Below are 19,674 nucleotides of genomic sequence, written 5' to 3' on the forward strand. Positions count from 1 at the left end.
TACATACAAGACTTTAGAAAATTGAAATATATAAGAAAGTATATGCTGTTACACAGTACTGACAGGGCCTAATGATTAAATATGTCTAACTGTTTTTAGTCCTTCACAGACTTAAACTTCAGAGGAAGAATCACCCTTAAAAAAATGTAATTTGTTGAACATTAAAATTTGGAGTTCCCATTAACCTTCCAAATCAAATTCTTATTATGACTGCTTTCACACAAGACTTAACGTTATCAGACAAGCTATGCATACTTTGAACATTTTCCCAGGTATATTTGCATTTTGTTACTTTATCCACAATGAGGCTCTAGATATTGTATCAAATGCCCATGAGAAATCCTAAAAATTATAACGAAAATAAAAATGAATCCACCGTATATATATATACTAATATATCTAATGTATAAATGAAGGTAATCCAGAGAGATAAACCACCAGATGGCGAGCCTGAGGTTAACCCAATGAACCCGTTTGTAGAGGATTTGTACACACCTTGGTCAGCTTGGACACAGTGTTCAAAGTCTTGTGCTACAGGTATTCGAGAAAGATTTAGAGGTTGTAAAAATACAACAGGATTACGATGTAAAGGAGAAAGATGGCAAATACAACCCTGCAATTTAGCAAATTGTCCAGGTAAGTAAGTCCAAATTGCTTATTAGAAAAATGTACATTAAAAGTGTGTTTTAACTATCTGTTGCGATCTATATGGGTTAGATTGTTAAACAATAACAATAATCAAGACTGTTAACAGTAGTGGTGGAAGTGGCATTAAATACCAATCAATCAATCAATGATTTGTGTAGTGGTTTCAGTCTAATATGTAATGCATTGATTGTTACAATGATTTGTGTAGTGGTTTCAGTCTAATACGTAATGCATTGATTGTTACAATGATTTGTGTAGTGGTTTCAGTCTAATACGTAATGCATTGATTGTTACAATGATTTGTGTAGTGGTTTCAGTCTAATACGTAATGTATTGATTGTTACAATGATTTGTGTAGTGGTTTCAGTGTAATACGTAATGCATTGATTGTTACAATGATTTGTGTAGTGGTTTCAGTCTAATAGGTAATGCATTGATTGTTACAATGATTTGTGTAGTGGTTTCAGTCTAATAGGTAATGCATTGATTGTTACAATGATTTGTGTAGTGGTTTCAGTCTAATACGTAATGCATTGATTGTTACAATGATTTGTGTAGTCTAATATGTAATGCATTGAATGTTACAATGATTTCATTAATCCTTAAACACTGTTTGAATAACTCTTTGAAAAAATTATGAAGAACAATTAAAATTGCAAAACAAAATGAACTAGATAAATAAGCCAACAAAACAGTGACCTATAGTTGTTATTGTCTGTGTCATTTTGGTCTTTTGTGGACAGTTGTCTCATTGGCAATCATACCACATCTTCTTTTTTATAGAATAAGAAAGAAACAAGTAAAGTGAAGATACAAAGACTAAGGATTAAACTAAAAAGTATGGTCAATAAACCTTGATCTGTAAAATTTGCTCTGTCACATCTGAAAATTTGAAGTTAAATAAATAAAGTGCCAAAATATAACCAAATAAAGAAATAAATGACACCTAATCTAGACCCCTTTATATCAGTTGCAAAATATTCTACATTTCTTATATATAGTAATGGGTGGATGGAGTGAGTGGGAGACTTGGACTACATGTAGTGTTACCTGTGGATATAATGGTATACGAACAAGGTACAGACGATGTGACCAGCCTTATGCCATGTTTGGTGGTTCCTGTCTTGGGATAAGTGAAGAAACCTCACCGTGCCTGAAAACAGCAGAGTGTGGTATGAAATAAAATTTTGAATTTTGAATTTTTAAGAACTGTAAATTCAGAAATTGTTGCAATGTTTTTATTATTGTGAAAAATGCGACAGGATTAAAATCTCAATAAATTAAACACATGTTTTAATTTTTTTTATACGAATTAAACAGGATTTTCTCAATATGGCAAGAATTAGAATTGAGCTTTAGTTTAAAATGATAAATCACAGTAATAAATGCAGGCATTATTTCTGAATTTACAATAAGTAACTTTAAAAATAACTATTGAAGAAACTATTGTTCTATATCCTTGCCAAACAAAAATTCCTCCATCATATCTCTTTATATGGTGTGAATCCTTTATGGAGCACCATACTTTTCCTCCAGTTTTTGGAGGTTGAACTAATCCATCAAGTTTAAAGTTAAGGGGGAAAACTAACTTCAAATTTCAAACCAAATTTGCTGTAAGTGGTAACCCTTAGTCTATAAATCTTATATCACTTTTTGCATTGCTTGAAGAACAGTCTTCAAGGCAGCCCAGGCTTGTAAAATTGCTATCAGGCCTGTAGAAATCATATCTACAGGCCAACAGAATCTAACTAAAAAATTTCAAAAATTGAGCTCCGGGCCTGTAGATTGCAGTTCATTGTGAAGACTGGAAGAATACTGTGGATATATATATATATATAGGTCATGTATTAATAATACCTGGGATATCAATTTGCATGGATTTCATAGGTAAAGGCATTTTTATAGCGCATTATAAAACTAACTTCAAATTACCACTTACAGCAAATTTGGTTTGAAATTTGAAGTTAGTTATATAATGCGCTATAAAAATGCCTTGTAATAATAGTAAAACATGAATTTTAGGTTTTCAACTAGGAACATGCTACAGTAAGGCTTGTATGTAGACTTTGGAAAAACCAGGAATCATTTATCCACAAAAATGCATATTTCCTCAATCCACAAAAATTGGCATCCACGAAAAAACAAATGAATCACATACTGTGGCTTCCATGCCTCCAATAGTTCTAAATGTAATGTCAAACTACAATCTTTGACAATATAAGCAGACTTGCAGTTCTTTAGAAGCAGTCTTGTAAAGAAAGAAATTGTCTATGTAAAATTGGCATCAAACAATCGATTGCATCCATCTATGGTCGATTCATATATTCTCGTGGATACTAACTTTTATTGATGAAAAATTGTATTTTAATTTTTATAGTTTTGCTCAAATATATATACAAATTATATTGAATTTGTACTTCCTTGAACATTCAAATTTGTAGTTTTCTATAGTACTCACAAAGACATGAAAAGTTGGTACCCACAAAATATATTTCTTTTTGTTGTGTTTATTTAGTATAATCGTTACCATTATATTATTTGCCATTCAATTTCAAAACAAAACTAATGATAAACTTTTTCAGTAAAAGTATTTACGATTTTTTCTCCAGATGAAAGGATATCATACAGTGACTGGTCTTCTTGGTCAGATTGCTCCCAAACCTGTGGTAAAGGTGAAAAATCTCGTGTTAGGAAATGTAATCCATCAAAAAAGAACAAAACCATTGTTTGTTTTAAGGAAGATACCGAAGTCAAGTCTTTTTGTAATGCTAAACCTTGTCCAAGTGAGTATCTTTATATTATTATATATTATTAATCATGATTGTTATGTTTTTATATGACAGCAAAAAATTTTTGCGTTCGTATAATGGTATGATGTTGTCGTCTGCGTCGTTGTCTTGAGACACATTTGGTGTCCGGACAATAACTTTAGTTAAAGTGAATGGATCTCTATGAAATTTAAAAAAAGGTTCAATACCTCAAAAGGAAGGTTGGGATTGATTTTGGGGATGATGGTCCCTACCGTTTTGGAATTATGGGCCCAAAAGGGGCCCAAAACAAGCATTTTTCTACTTTCAGGATATCAACTTGTGTATAAGCATTTCAATTGCTCTGAAATTGTACCACAATGTTTAAAACCACAGGTAGAAGGTTTGTATTTAATTTGAGGGTTATGGTCTCAAATGTGTAGGTATTTGGGCCCATAAAATGGCCCAAAATAAGCATTTTTTTAGTCATCAGTCAATAGCTTGTGTTTAAGTGTATAAATCTCTGTGAAATTTTACCACAAGTTTTCATACTACAAAGGGATGGTTATTGGGAGTATGGTTAAAATCATCAAGCAATTAGGGACCAAAAAGGGGGAAAACAAGGTTGTTTTCTGGTTAAAGAACAATTTAGAAAATTTAAAAGCAGTGAAGGGGAGGTAATCCAATTAAAATTTAAAGAACACTGTTACATGTATGTTTGATAACTTGATTACCTCCCTAACACTACTTGAAAATTATGTATTAAGAAATGATGATTGTCTTGAGATGTGAAGCTGTAAATTTATTTTTAGAAGTTACTGTTTATTAATATTAATTTTAACCATGACTGTATGTCATTTTATATTTTCAGAGGCGGATTTAGGGGGGGGGGGGGCCCGGGCCCCCCCTTTTTGGGAAAAAATTTGGTTGCTTATATAGGGAATCACTGAAGCGTGACTGGAGCGGGCCCCCTCTTAGGTCAGTCAGTGGGCCCCCACTTATGAAAATTTCTGGATCCGCCACTGATTTTAATATTTCATGATGTATTTAAATGAGTAGTTATTGTTGCCAACTCCATTAGAAATTTGAATTGAGATTATTTTTTTAATAAGGAAACAGGGGAGGTGAAAAAAAATGTGGAAGGGGGTAGGGGGGTAAAATTTTTCTCATTTCAGATTTCAGAAATTAAAACGAATTTTTCTACAAATATTTGTTTTTGAGGGGATTAATATTCAACAGCATAGTGTATTGCTTAATAGCCAAAAAAAATAATTTTTAAGTTCATTAGACCATATTCATTCTGTGTTAGAAACCTATGATGTATCAAGCTTGAATGTTGTGTCCAAACTTGCCCCAACTGTTCAGGGTTCGACCACTGCCGTCGTATAAAGCTGCGCCCTGCAAAGCATCTGGTTAAGGATTTGTTGTCCATTAAAACTTGATCACATGTACATTTGCATTTACTCAGTTTGCACACCAATACTGTTTGTTTAGCTTTTCGTAGGTCAAAAACTGCATAGTGCACAGGACATACAGCATGTTGCTAAAAATGTATTCTATAAATCATTTGATTTCTCATTGTGCATGCAATAGTTGCTGATTAATAATATAACAATTGTATTTTAAATTCGTTGATGTCAATACAATGTTATATCGACCTTGAATTTTGTCTTCTGTCAATTTACTTCTCTTAGGTCTTTATTACCTTGTATCAATCCATACAAAGACTATGCTTTATATACTTGTATGATATACTACATATGAAAATCTCACAAGTATATACATAAAACAACACAATAAAATGTACTTAATTATACCTCAGACAGAAAGAATAAAGGAAATTGTTTTTCTGGATGTATACCATATATATTGAGATATCAGTGAAACGTCAAAAAAAATCTTCAATATTGATCTATAATGGTTTACTTTTATAAATTGTTACCTGGATGAAGAGTTGTCTCATTGGCACTCATACCACATCTTCCTATATCAATATAAAGTTGGTACCCATGAAAATAAATGAATCAACAGTATTATCGGTGTATCAATTAACATGATAATTTGTTTTATTCATTGTAGAAACTGTTTTAATGTCTATATTACAGTAAATGGTAATTGGGGAAATTGGAATTCTTGGTCGTCATGTTCTACCAATTGTGGCATAGGACATCATTTTAGGGATAGGACATGTACTTACCCAGCTCCCAAATATAATGGATCCAGTTGTTTTGGACCAGGGTCAGATATTATGACTTGTTTAAAAATGCCTTGCTCAGGTTTGTATAATGTAGAATTTCATTTTCTTATCATGTTTTTAAATGTCAGAAACATATTCCTCATAATGTCAAATAATGATGTTGGACACAGATACCAAATGACACTTATTTTTACCTGACGTTTTGATAATTTCATAGATTTGTATTCAAAACCATCTTTTCCTAAAAAAAAATTACCAATTTTTTATGAGTTTTTCATAATGATACTTTATATTTTTGTGTTGTGTTTTATTTGTGTAAAATTTTTATATTTCACAAAAAAATTAAACTGGGGAAATGGAAATATAGAAATACAAGATTTGAAAAAGGGCTTTACCAGAATTAAACAAATTGGAGGGGCTTCTTTAAGAACTTGACTACCCATAACTAACAATTTTCATTATACTTATATTTACAAAATTCTAAAACAATTCAACCACCATATAATGAATTAATTTGAGTGGTTCCCATACCCCACCTGATAATTTTTTTAACACCCATTAGCAAATTGATTGAAAAAGCACATGTGAAAAAAAAACAAAAATAGAATAATCCTGATATTATTTCTATTTCAGCTACCATTCACAAGGGTGTGTCAATGAAAAATGGATATTTATTGTATAAAAAAAGAGGTTATCCAGCAGGATATTATTCTCTGTTTTTGTTATTTAAACCAACAAATAACAAGAAATCCAATTTATTAAAGCATCAATATAATGGATGTAAAAGTGAGATGACATGTAAGAATTCTCTGGAGCTAATTATTGATGAAAACAAAGTACTGGTCAATATGAACAGTTCAGGTACTATCGTGACGATGAAAACAGAGGATGAATCTATACAGGTATTTATAGCAATTCCTTAAAGTCTATTAGAAGGTAATACTTCAAAGGTCTATCATCAAGAAAGTTAAAGCAACCAGAAGGTGCATTCTTGTTGTGACATTTATTGTTAGAGTTATCCTTCTTAGTAACCTTCGATTTTTAAGAGGCCTAGTTCTGATGATTGATTTTTACTAAACACAGTGTTTTTTAGTATCCAATTAATATAATTACCACAACAACAAAAACACACATATTGGTAAAAAATAAAAACAGCACTTTATTTATTTCATGCATTTGAAGTGCTTGTCTGCATTTACCTACATTATAAAGAACGCTCACAGCCCAATATTTGATGGCCAATGCTGTCAAAATCACTTCATGAGAGCAATATTTCCTATTGAATTCATTTGACTTTTTTTTGCTTCTCTTACAGATCATGTCCTGTTTCTGCAGAAAAACACAAAAACTAGTGAAAAATGTCATTCAAGGGCAATAACTTCTGTAGAGAATTCATTTAAGTTCTTTGTCATGTTTCCAATTTAAAAAATCTTGTTCTGTTTTTCATTTTTGGAATTTAAAGTTTCTATCTGCTACTATGGTTTACACAAATATTATCAAAAATTGTCATTCAAGGGCAATAACTCCTACTAGGAGTCGACTGACAATTTCAACCATGCTGATGGCTTTCTTTTGTAGATTTTTCCCTGCTGATCAATTTTTCTATCCACCAGGTCTTTTGCATAAAATGCAAATATGTATTAATATTCCCTATCAAGGACAATAAAATCATATAAGAAGTAGACTAAAGATAAGGGCCATGAAAACTGTTTTTGTAGATCTTGTCCTACAGAACTTTTTTTTTTTTACTACTACAATATCTCTCTATTCACAACATATTCAGCTCAAATTAAAAATACACCCCACAAATATGGACAAAAATCTATATTCAAGAGCAATAAATCCTATTAGTATTATGCATTTGTGCTAATTATGGAGGGGTATATGTGCTGTAAGATCATGTTTGTTATTAAAAGTGTCTCTTTATCTATTTCAAATAGTTTCTGCTTAATACCATAATTGGTAAAACTGTCATTCAAGGGCAAGAAGTCCTTCATCCAATCCATTTTTTTTACTGCCATTTTCAAAAAATTTTGAACTCGAAGACAATAACCAGCATCAAATCATGACAAATGCTTTTATTGTCATTTTTCAAGGAACTGAACAACGTACATCAAACCAACTGACAACTACAAGTCATATTTATTACTAATATGTACATCTTTATTCTAGGCAAAAAAATGGCATAACATATACTTGCATCTATCTGAAGACAGATTGTTTCTTAGATTAGATGATGGCAAAAAATATGAAACAGAGCTCAAGACAGACAAGAAATTAAAAATCAACTTTGATGGATTTACTCGAATTGGATGTAAGTGAAAAGATATTTTATTTGTTTTTCTGGTAAATGAGATAAAGTTTTTAATTTCTTAAATATGTATACAGTGCAGTTTATGCCTACCAGCTGCTTATTGTCTTCTAGAATAATAAATCAAGAAAGTCTCATCTTACTGTTAGTGTTAAGGTGGTACCTAACACTTTCACTAAAACTATAATTTGGCTCGTTTAATTTTCATAAAATTTTGTACTTTGACACTGTAACAAAAATATAAAAATTTTAAAAAATTTGAACCAACCGTTTTGTCAGAAAAATTACACTGGTTATATAGCAGTTTGACAAACACTCATTTTGATCATTGAGAAGCTTAATATTCCCTTAAGAACACAGCGTCATTAAAACGTTCTGCTGATTTTACAGAGTTATCTCCCTGTAGTGTTAGGTACCACCTTAATAAGCTGCAAATTTAGAAATTATTGTGATGTTTTTATAAATGCAAATAATGCCACCAGGGGAGTATAGCAATAATAAGAACTGAAATTATGATATTGGAAACATATATATATCTATATATGCAGAATTTAGTCCTGAAATCACAAAAACAATATAGAATTAGGTTATAAGTCCTCTAGACAACTCTTCACAAGACACCAAATGCCACAGAAATTAACAATTATAGGTCACTGTACAGCTTTCAACAATGAGCATAGTCTATAACACATAGTCAGCTATTAAAGGCCCTGAAATGAAAAATGTAAAACTATTTAAAGGAGAAAACTAACAGCCTAATTAACATACAAATTAATGAAAAAAAAAAAATGATCCAAACAAAGAATGCCAACCACTGAATTACAGGCTCCTGACTTGGGACAGGCACATACAGAAAGTGGCGGGGTTAAATTAGTTTTCATATCAGTAGGTAGAAAACTAAAGATTGAGTACATAAATCCTATCAAAATTTTTGGATGAACTCAGATGCTTTGAAAGGGTCAACAGTTCCTCTAGTTACATGTTACCCATTATAGGTTAAATTTCTATGAAGAATTACTCAAGTGATGCCAAAACTGTGGAAGAAAGGAACAAATTAAGGCTATGACAATCATATGATATGTGTTGTCATGATATTCTATAAAAGTCATCCAAATCATGATCATTGCGTCTGATAAACTTTAAAGGGATGACTTTCAACATTCAACATTACTTTTTGGAAACCTGATTGGTTAAATAGCTAGCTTACTTGTAAAAAACAACCCTCTATTACTTAAGTTTGACAGCTATCTAATATTTAATACAATATAACTATATTATTTATTTTTAATTGATTTTGAAGTACACAATTATTATTACAGCATTTTCTGGAAATATAGCTTCATTACGAATGAATTTGAAAGAATATGCATTGGACAAAGAAAGTTCTACATCATTTACTTCTCCTAAAAGATCTAAAAACAACACATATGTGATGTTTAAAGCAGGTTAGTAGAACTACGAAACAGATAAATAAATATAGATGTCAAGTTTGATCAATTAATGCTTCAGAAAGATACTACAAGAAATTATTAGATTGAAAGGTGCGTTTGATCTTTTTTTCTTGCGTCTAAGAATATGTTAATTTAAAGTATAGATCAGTAATCTTGTTTTTTATTCTAAATGGTTTTTTTTTTTAAATGTACTGGATATGTTTTGTTATAAATGATGTGTCAGGGAAACTTTAATAATGGGGAAAAAAGAAAGAAAATGAGAAATCTATACTATTAAACGAGAAGACCTCATTTTTTGTGTCGCTTCTCTCCTTTCCACAATAAATTAATCAACATGCCTCTGTGTCCTATAGGTACAGTGCATAGTCGCATTTGTCATCCATTCATATGATTATTCAGATTAAGTTATTTTGGGAGAAAAACGAGAAAAAAGGCATCCAGATATTGTCCCGTCATTGGACAAAATTTTAAGTCAGATTTGACTTCCGGTTTGCGTTTTTCTGTATACTTTGAACATACATATACAAAGAATAAAGTGTATTTTCAGAATTCTATCTGCTATTATTTTCAAGTTTACTATCCACGGCGGTCACAGAGTTTATTAAATAGAGAGGGTCTGTATACTATATCAATGACCACCATGGATCGATTAGTAAACTTAGAATTGAAAGTAAATACACTATATTTATATAGTAATGAATGTTCATAATATACAGATAAGCGCTAAAAATACTCATTTGAACTTTTGATACCTTTTCTGAAATTCTCCAGTCATTAAATCTTTTACAAAATTCATTGATTACAAAAAAAAGAAGATGTGGTATGATTGCCACGTTGAGACAACTCTCCACAAGAGACCAATATGACACAGAAATTAACAACTATAGGTCACTGTACGACCTTCAACAACGAGCAAAGCCCATACCGCATACTCAGCTTCAAAAGGCCCCGAACTGACAATGTAAAACAATTCAAACCAGAAAACAACACTTTACATACTTGAAACTACGCTCTGAATGCCTGCGATTTCGCGGGTGTGTTCTAGTTATTTATATAGTAATGAATGTTTATAATATACAGATAAGCGCTAAAATTATTCATGTGAACTTTTGATACTTTTTCTGAAATTCTCCAGTCATTAAATCTTTTACAAAATTCATTGATTACATAAAAAAAAAAAGAAGATGTGGTATGATTGCCATGTTAAGACAACTCTCCACAAGAGACCAAAATGACACAGATATTAACAACTATAGGTCACCGTACGGCCTTCAACAAAGAGCAAAGCCCATACTGCATACTCAGCTTCAAAAGGCCCGAAATGACAATGTAAAACAATGCAAACGAGAAAACTAGCGGCCTTATTTATGTACAAAAAATGAACGAAAAACAAATATGTAACTCATTAACAAACGACAACCACTGAATTACAGGCTCCTTACTTAAATAAATGTTCATAACATACTAAATGTATTGTAACGAAAACCGAGCGGTCAGGCTTTGATGTTAAACTATAAATGTGTAACCCTTAGTGTGTTGCTATAAGAATAGTATATATGAACCAAAGTTATAACTGGCGACCCTTCTTTGGTAGCGTGGTTCTCTGGTATCGTGGTACTTTGTGGTATTCCGGTAGATCTACAGTTAGTTCTGTATAGGTTTTGTGGTACGTTGTGGTATTCTGATAGATCTTAGTTTGGTTCCGTTTAGGTTTTTGTAAGAATAACAGACTCGTTAAATAAAAATCAACTTGTATTTACTTTAAGATGTATTAAATATCAACAATGCGTACACATATTAAATAACTTCACAGTATTCTAGTCTAACAAATAAATAACACACTTTATTAGAATATCGCAAAGAAAATGGATAGCGGAAATATTATACCCCGAAAGTCTACAAACTATAGTTTGGTAATCGGCAAATGGTAAGTCGAATTCAATGTTAAAAGACAACGTTTCTCTGGAGAAGTTATTCTCTAAATACAACTTGTTATGGAACTAACAAGCCCACATTATACGGAAATAGTCGGGTTATTACTTCGTCTGGTAAATGGTTTCGGTACATGTATATTTAAATCGCTTGGAATTAGCGTGTACGTGTTACTTGCCCAGGGTAAAGTCGTACTGAACCTTATCCTTTCTCTCCACCGTATTTATACTTTGGTAAACCATTACCAAAATGGTTTACCATTTACCATTTCGGCTTACCATTTTTACCATTTTGGCTTACCATTTACCTAAATTACCAAACCCAGAGCCGACGTCATAACAAAAATAGGTTATGACGTCATTGGTGTACTTCATTTGAAGTAAACAATTCACAGCTGTTCCGATTGTAAAAAACAAAGGAAAGAATAATAAAAAGTTAACAATGTTTACACAAAGTTGTACAATAAATATATAATAGGAACAGTAAATTTACGGTAAGGTTTTAACAACATCATCACATAATTTTAGGGAAAACAAGTTCCATTTCAAGGGACCCCCATTTCGTTTCAGTATGTTCATATTGAAATTGATAGAAAACCAAAAATTGGGAACTTTGGAAATAAAGGTGGAGGGTAAAAAAACATTTTCCTGTCCCCAATAACCTATGACTTATGATACTTTTGCTGAAATTCTCCAGTCATTCTGTATTTTACAAAATTCTTCCAACAACACTTTACATACTTTAAACTACGCTCTGAATGCCTGCGATTTCGCGGGTGTGTTCTAGTGAACTTTTAAAGTAAAATGAGTCTTAGAGAATCTCTACTACCAAATGTTGCAAATTTACAAAGCATTTCTGTAAATAAATAGAAATACTTGTTACCAAAAGGTATGACAATATCAACACAATTTTTAAACAAAAATTAATACAAATAAATTGCATTTCTATATAAAGTTGACCAATTAAAAAAAATCTACAAGAAAGCTGTGGCAAATTTGTACCCTGATTTTGTATATGGCAAGATAAGCCATGTGTAATGAATGTCTTTTGACAAGAACTATATATTGGCTCTAACAATTGGAAAATGTTATTGGATGCTTTATAGTATTGTTGAGGTTTTAAATGGCCCCTTTAATTAATATTTTTAGTATTTTTAATTTCTCTCTAAGAAAATGATACATAATATTACAAACATGTATCATTTTCTTAGAGAGAAATTAAGAATACTAAAAATATTAATTTATTTTTTGGAACCATGAAAATAAGTCAAGGAAAATGGATAGACAGAAACTTCATTTTATGTGGGGTTGGGAGGGGGTAGGGTTACCTAAACTTGCTCACCTTAAGGTCCTTTCATTAAAGAAGACAAGATATATGTATTTGTCAATGTTATTTTTCATACATTTTTTCAAGACTTCCAAAATAAATATTTATGTGTCGTTTTGTGTTTTTAGACTCCATCAATGGAATAGTTGGTTATTCTTTGTTTAGAGGAAATTCCTACATCAAAATACCTGTGAATGCAAACGATGATCTGAAAGTAGAACTGGTATTTCTGGCAACCAGCACTGATGGGGTATTACTCTTCAACAAGGGTCAAGCAGCAGGATCATATGTGTATATCGTTCTTATCAAAGGGACGATGAAAATGTGTGTTTCAAATGGGAAAACAAAAAAATGTGAGACAATACTTAATATCAACGTAAGTTTTCTGAAAGTGATTTGTTCATAAATATGATTCTTTTTCATCAGAAATAAAGCAATATTACAGTGTTCTTATTTACATCCTGAAAAAAACATGAAGAAAAACTTTATTATCTGCCCCTGCTACTGTATCGTATGCTATTAATGTGAAAAAGGTGACATTTATACCAGTAATTAGCAATTCACAATAAAACATGCATGCAAAATTTCTGAATTTACTGTACCTTTTGTAACGATATCTTTCAGTATTTGTTTAGTATATCAATCAATTTCAAAACTTAAATAACTTTAATTTAATTTTGCCTTAGAGTTAGACTTACACAAAGGCAAACATTTTGCTTTATACTTATAATATTAGAAGTCTATTGAATATATTTATATATATATTTCAGATTTATAAATGGTATTCTCTTAGTCTTCTAGTCAGTGGGCAAAAAATTGAATTGAGAGTCAACCAAGGTAGTGCATTTCAAGTGTCTTTTCTTGAAAATGTGTATTACCCAGCTACTACTGTTTGTATAGGAGGAGGGGAAAAGGAAGATCTTTTCATGTATAAGATGGTCGTTGGAATAAAAGAAGGCTTTCAAGGAGTCATACATGAAATATCAATCAACGATAAAACCTATAAAATGCATGCAAAACCTATCTTAAATGACGAGGGAATCATATCATCTGTAGGATTAACTAATCCAGGTATGAATATTATTTGTATTTATGTATTTTTAAAGGGCCAATTTGTTCGAGAATCATAAAGCGCTGATACAGAAGTTTACAACTATATTTAGGTTAAAGTACAGCCTTCAGCAATGAGCAAAATGGGTTAAACCCAGATAGCATAGCCAGCTATAAAAAGTCCCCAAATTACAGTAAAACAATTCAAACAAGAAAACAAAGGGCCTGATTTATGTATATAACCATGAAAGAAAAACAAATATGATATACAGCATCAAACAACAATCACTGAGTAACAGACTTGGGAATTGGGACAAACATAACAGGATATTGTGGTGTAAAACTAATCTGTTAGCACCAAAACCTCATCCTAATCTGGGACAGTGTCAGTGGTGCAACAGTACAACATAAGAACAAACTATAAAAATCGACTGACAATGGCTTAAGTTAACTCATCACATCGATTCAAAGCAGAAAAACATCTAACAAAAACACAGACTGGAAGTGGCAGGGTATTGATAAATCCCCACAACAAAAAAGACATTAATTACAGATCATAGAGTACTTGCAAACACTGACAATTAGTTCAAAGCCAATAACAACTAATAAAAAAGTCATGCATCAAAGCATTACTGTGATTTTTTACCTATATGTCTTTATAAAATTGAGAAAGGAAATGGGGAATGTGTCAAAGAGACCCGACCAAAGAGCAGACCAAGGCCACAAATGGGTCTTCAATGCAGCAACAAACAACAATATAATGTTGAAAAGTAAGTCCTAAAATAGTAATGATTTATCAATCCTACTATTCAGTTTTCTACTTTAAAAGGATTGTGTTATAAGCATTATTGATTTGTTTAAATAGAACGTGTGAATGTTGCATATGAACACCAGGAGAGTGAAGTAAAGTTCCGCTGTGATTACACAGAATATAAAGAGAAAACTGTTAACTCTCTGGTGGAATGGTTTAAAGAAGATGTTCTCATCCAGTTGAGCGATTTAGTGACAATTGATCACAAGTTAAGTATATATCTAGAATAAGACCAATAACATATAGTAAATAAAAAAAAACTTTATAAAAAATTGACTCTGTGTTATTATGAAAAAAAAATCTTTCAGAAAATTTATGTAAAAAATATACTTGGTATTTTTGTTCTAAACTCAATTGCATAATTGTTCAAAAGTACTGTGTTTTACTAATGACATATAATAACACTAAGTATTTTTCAACATAATGAATGAAGTACTCTTCAGTATAATAAATTCCAAACTTAGATTCCATTTTCATTATAAATTCAATAGTAGAGCTGCATAATTTTGTATCAAACCAAAGGCTTAAAGTTTCAGCTTACAGAATAAAATTGTTTGTTAAGAATGACAATTTTGGGAATATTTTTGTATAAGCATGACTGTTATTTTTCTAGAGTACCCCATAAAAATAACTTTTGAATGTTTTTAAGAAAAGTCGAACTTGGCATTCAAATCTGATTTTTTTTTATCATTTTCATCATGTGTACCAAAATGAATAGACAACTTTCGAGTTGGATGCATTGCCGTCAAAAACTGGTTTTAGTGAACGTCATTTGTGCGTTTAGGGGCGTCGTCACTTCCATTCCAATGTTGAGCGAGTGGTTGGAAAACTTTAATTTTATATTGTACGAATTATTCGGCAAATTTAATTCTCAAAATTGACACTTAGCACTGCTGTCATTAGGGCATTGTCATTAAGTACCTACAGAACACCCATTATTTCTAGTTTATCCTGCACAATGACGATCACTAAGAAGCTTGATGAACATAAATAGTGCAGGGATACAGGTGACCCCCTCTATCTGGTAAATGACGTCATAAAGGTGTGTATAATTGACGAGTTTTTTCCGGTGATGGATGAACTCGAAAGTGGTCTATTAAATTTATTTCGAAAAAAGTGTTTACTATATTTTTTCATCATAGATACCAGAAAAATCTATTTATTCTGGAAAAAAAGTGTATTATATAATTTTTTTCATCACAGATACCAGGGGAGGGTTATGTTAGCCAACTGACTCTATTGCCATCAGATAATCAAACTGGATTGTATACATGTGCAGTTCGTGAAGATGGTGTTTACACAGTACTACATGCTTTTATTCTAATATTGCATGCTGTTAAAATAGGTAATTACAATTGTAACTGGCAAGAATAGTTTACTGAATTTACAGTCTATTATTTTCTGTTTTTTTCATTAACTCTTATTTAAATAATGATTTTGAAATTTTTTTTATCACTGCACTGCACTCTTGATTTTAAAAGCAATCTTAAAAAAATATAGAAATTTGACATATATGAAATTATAAAAACAATTTTTGTCCAAGTATATAAACATTTCTCACTCATTACATTCTTGAAATTCATTTGTTTATAAATTTATTATACAGAACATTTTGCTGAAGAAGTAGAAGTAATGGGATTAGAAATATTTCTCATATTTGTACCAATAATGTTGATTGCATGTATAGCTGCTGCAGTTGTTAATCGACTCAGATCATTGAGAAAAGAAAAAATGTAAGCATCTTTTAACATTAGTTTTTTGAATCAGCTGTCACAAAGGGCCAAGTGAGCTTGCTTCATCTTTGAAAATGATCAGCAAGACAACATTTTAAATAAGTTAACATGGACCAAATCTTCAGACTCCTTGAAATTGAAGTTATTGCTCTTAAATGAAAATTTTCTGCATTTTTGTATAACTTAAAAACTATTAAAAAAAAGAAGGAAATTTTGAAAAGGCAAATTAAGTGATCATCAAGACAAGATCTTCAAATAAATTTTTGGCTGAAATTATCAGTTTACTCCTTATTTGAGGTATTTCTCCTTCTTGGAGAATTCTAATGTTTTTAGTGTTTTTGCCTACTATCATGAAAACTATAAAGGTAGATAGACACATTGATAAGCAAGACCATATCGAGATCTACAAATAAGTGAAACTGGTCTGCCAATGAATTCTATTCTAGTCTACAATGTTGGGAGGATCAGTTGTAGAAGATTCAAATATACCTAGTTGAATGACACAGGCTCTCCAGTTAGTTAGTTGTTTTACTTTCTTAAATATGATGAGGTCAAATTCCTCATTATTTTATCTTAGAAATATGTTTCTTCAATTTCTCCAAGGGAGATAATTATATTTTTCCTTTTTCTTAATACTGGTTTACTGGAAATTTTTAAAACTCAATCAAATCAAACACATGAAGAACAGTCAACAATCATTGATGACAGGCAGATGTTTAATAAAAATTAAAAGAACCTGCATAATTTCAGTTAGAATTAAATCAAAAGCACAATTAACACTTATAATATTGTTTCAGGCAAATCGTTAAAAAGACCCTTGAAGATGAATTTCAAAACTCCATGAGCAAATTACCATTGGTTGAAAATTCTGGACAAGATGGACCAGCAGACAAAGATCCAAATGATATAACTGATGAAATGGGCACAACCAGACAAACTGATGACCTTGAAACAACTGGCGTAACTGACGACCTTGACACAACAGGTAAAACTGATGACCTTGAAACAACTGGTAAAACTGATGAGATTGACACAACAGGACCTATAGATGACGATGATATGGATGATGATTATGAAAGACTAATTGTTCCAGTAAGTATTTAAAATTATAATAACTCCTATACAATTTAAATGTATGTGGGAGGGTAGGAAAGTAATTACCTATACCCTTGGCAGCTGCAACCTAATAAGTTTCTGTAGCCAATGATTACATGAAATCCCTTGATCAAAACTTGGTGAGGGCTATTCCAGAAAAAATGTATGGGGGGGTTGGAAGGCAGTTTTTGTCAGCACCCACCACCCAGACAATTGTAATTGAGAATTTAATTGCATCATAGTGTGAAAAGTTGCTCTGATACCCATCACCCATGTATTATTAATATAATGTGCCTTCCAACCCCCCCCATACATTTTTTTCTGGAATAGCCCTGATTAGAAAGGGTGGCCAAAGTAAATTATGTCAAATGCTAAAAACTGTTATAAGAATTATTAAAAATTTGACCAAAACTGACATTACAACAGAAATAAAACATACTTGACATACTTGAGAAGTAATTTAATTTCTCTGTCAGTTTAAATATGATGTGCCAAAAGGAAGTTATTTTGATTTAATAGTTATATTACAACTATTTCAATGTAAAATTTGTAGTATTTTGACCAGATTTAAAAAAAACAATATCTAAATCTTAGGGCCAAACTTTATCCCTTCATTAACTTATACACCTTAAAGATACCCTAGAAAACAGTCATTTCAGTTGAAAGATATCCTTGTTTTCATTTTGTTTAGCTTAACTATTTCCTTAATAATACTTTTTTTTTTATATTATAATACCCTATATATTATTTTATATTTTTTTTTAATTCCATGCAGATCTGTTGTTCTTAAAAAAAACAAAAAACAAATAGGTAATAAAATTAATGCTGATGAAATGGATCTAAAATGTTTGTCTCTCTGTATCATGTTGACATGGTTATATAAGTGGTAGCTAAATTCATCTTTCTCTTTTTAGAAATCTGAAATATTGGACTTCTAATGGTGAAAATTGGTAAAGCTTGTATACATGTAATTGAGTTTACATTTTTGCATACATAACTGTCAAAGTCTTTCTTTTTAATAGATTTTTTTTTTTATCTTTGTAGGAATCCCAATTAAAGAAGAAATCATCTACACAAAATTCAGGGTATGATATAACTATAAACTTTTAATAAAGTACAATTTCAGAAGAAGAAAAATCCACAGGGTTGATGTGCTGCTGGTGGATGTTTTTCCCTTTCAGAGGATGTCACCAGCCTCTGAAAATGGATTTGAGGATGTTTTCTACTCTGTTGTAAAATAACAAGCTTTTTAAAAGACTGTTTTAAAATTGCTAGTATATGAATAACAGAACACAAAAAAAGAAGAAAATAATGAAGATTCTGTGTCCTTGTTTTTTTTTGTGATTAAAGCCACTAAAAATTTGGAGGGAAATAATTCTCTAGATTTTTCAATGTTGTCTCGGCTGCGACAAAAGTTGCACTATGCAAGACATAGGTATTACTTTTCGGTGGCAGTGGCATAAATTATTTGATTAAAATTGGTTTACATGTAATTTTATCCCCCCTACTTACTATTTTATGCATAAAATATAAAAAATAAATTTGGAAGGTGTATGAAAATTTTGCAAGTTACTGGTATACGCTGTCAACACTTGAAGGACTCTATATTTGAAGACAAGGAAATCAAAGAATGATAACTGTGTCCCTGGACCATATACCTAAATTAAAAAGAACTCCAATTTTATTTATATATTTTATGAACTTATAAACATAAAATAATTTTGCAAGTGGACATGGTGTCCTAGTGAAATGACTAGAAAAAAAACCACATAATTATTTCTAATGAAAAGTAAATGAATTTGATATGATTTAGTTGACAGTTATGATTTTATAGATGATTGATGTGATTTAGCTGATAGTTATGATTAAGTTGATAGGTATGATTTAACTGATAGATAAAAATTAGCAAGTATCAAATCTTTCTGTGACTTTAACTTAATATATCATATTTTTTTTTGTAGACCTGACAAGGATGGTAAAAGCAAATATTCTATGTCAAACTTTCAAGGAAATATATTTGAGAAAAAGTGGCAAGCAAAAATCAGCGAGTGGCAAGATAAAAAAGAAAAATTGAGAGAAGAGGGCAAACCAATCTTTGAGAAACCAGCAGAGTAAGTGTAACACAAATAGTATATAGAATAACCAAACACTGTCACAAAATGTGAAATTTATTTATACATTGTTTAAACAGATACAATCACAGTGAGACTCTAAAAGGCATCAACAATGTATAAGTTTGTGATTAGGTCAGTTTATGGGGAACCACTGGTGGTAGGTCAATGATATTTGGCATGCAGTTGAATAAGCATTTGTATATCTTATTTCCATGGAGATTGTTTGCCCCTTCCCCCACAATCATGGTCTATTGTCCTT

The 19,674-nt window shown here is 31.1% G+C and overlaps 1 protein-coding gene across 1 annotated transcript in view; it reads left to right on the forward strand.

Annotated features, from left to right (window-relative positions):
* Nucleotides 1-19,674, forward strand: part of LOC143045079 (uncharacterized) — a 62,091-nt gene that overhangs the window by 32,987 nt on the left and 9,430 nt on the right. The window contains exons 12-26 of the mRNA XM_076217380.1: nucleotides 417-636; nucleotides 1,650-1,820; nucleotides 3,258-3,431; nucleotides 5,501-5,671; nucleotides 6,226-6,494; nucleotides 7,765-7,906; nucleotides 9,223-9,348; nucleotides 12,741-12,988; nucleotides 13,383-13,683; nucleotides 14,528-14,680; nucleotides 15,675-15,818; nucleotides 16,080-16,206; nucleotides 17,004-17,298; nucleotides 18,346-18,386; nucleotides 19,263-19,412. Of these exons, the coding sequence (XP_076073495.1) occupies nucleotides 417-636; nucleotides 1,650-1,820; nucleotides 3,258-3,431; nucleotides 5,501-5,671; nucleotides 6,226-6,494; nucleotides 7,765-7,906; nucleotides 9,223-9,348; nucleotides 12,741-12,988; nucleotides 13,383-13,683; nucleotides 14,528-14,680; nucleotides 15,675-15,818; nucleotides 16,080-16,206; nucleotides 17,004-17,298; nucleotides 18,346-18,386; nucleotides 19,263-19,412 (2,732 nt within the window). The remainder of the gene's footprint in view (nucleotides 1-416; nucleotides 637-1,649; nucleotides 1,821-3,257; nucleotides 3,432-5,500; nucleotides 5,672-6,225; nucleotides 6,495-7,764; nucleotides 7,907-9,222; nucleotides 9,349-12,740; nucleotides 12,989-13,382; nucleotides 13,684-14,527; nucleotides 14,681-15,674; nucleotides 15,819-16,079; nucleotides 16,207-17,003; nucleotides 17,299-18,345; nucleotides 18,387-19,262; nucleotides 19,413-19,674) is intronic.

Source organism: Mytilus galloprovincialis, chromosome 9 (assembly GCF_965363235.1).
Source record: "Mytilus galloprovincialis chromosome 9, xbMytGall1.hap1.1, whole genome shotgun sequence".
NCBI classification, from domain to species: Eukaryota; Metazoa; Mollusca; class Bivalvia; order Mytilida; family Mytilidae; genus Mytilus; species Mytilus galloprovincialis.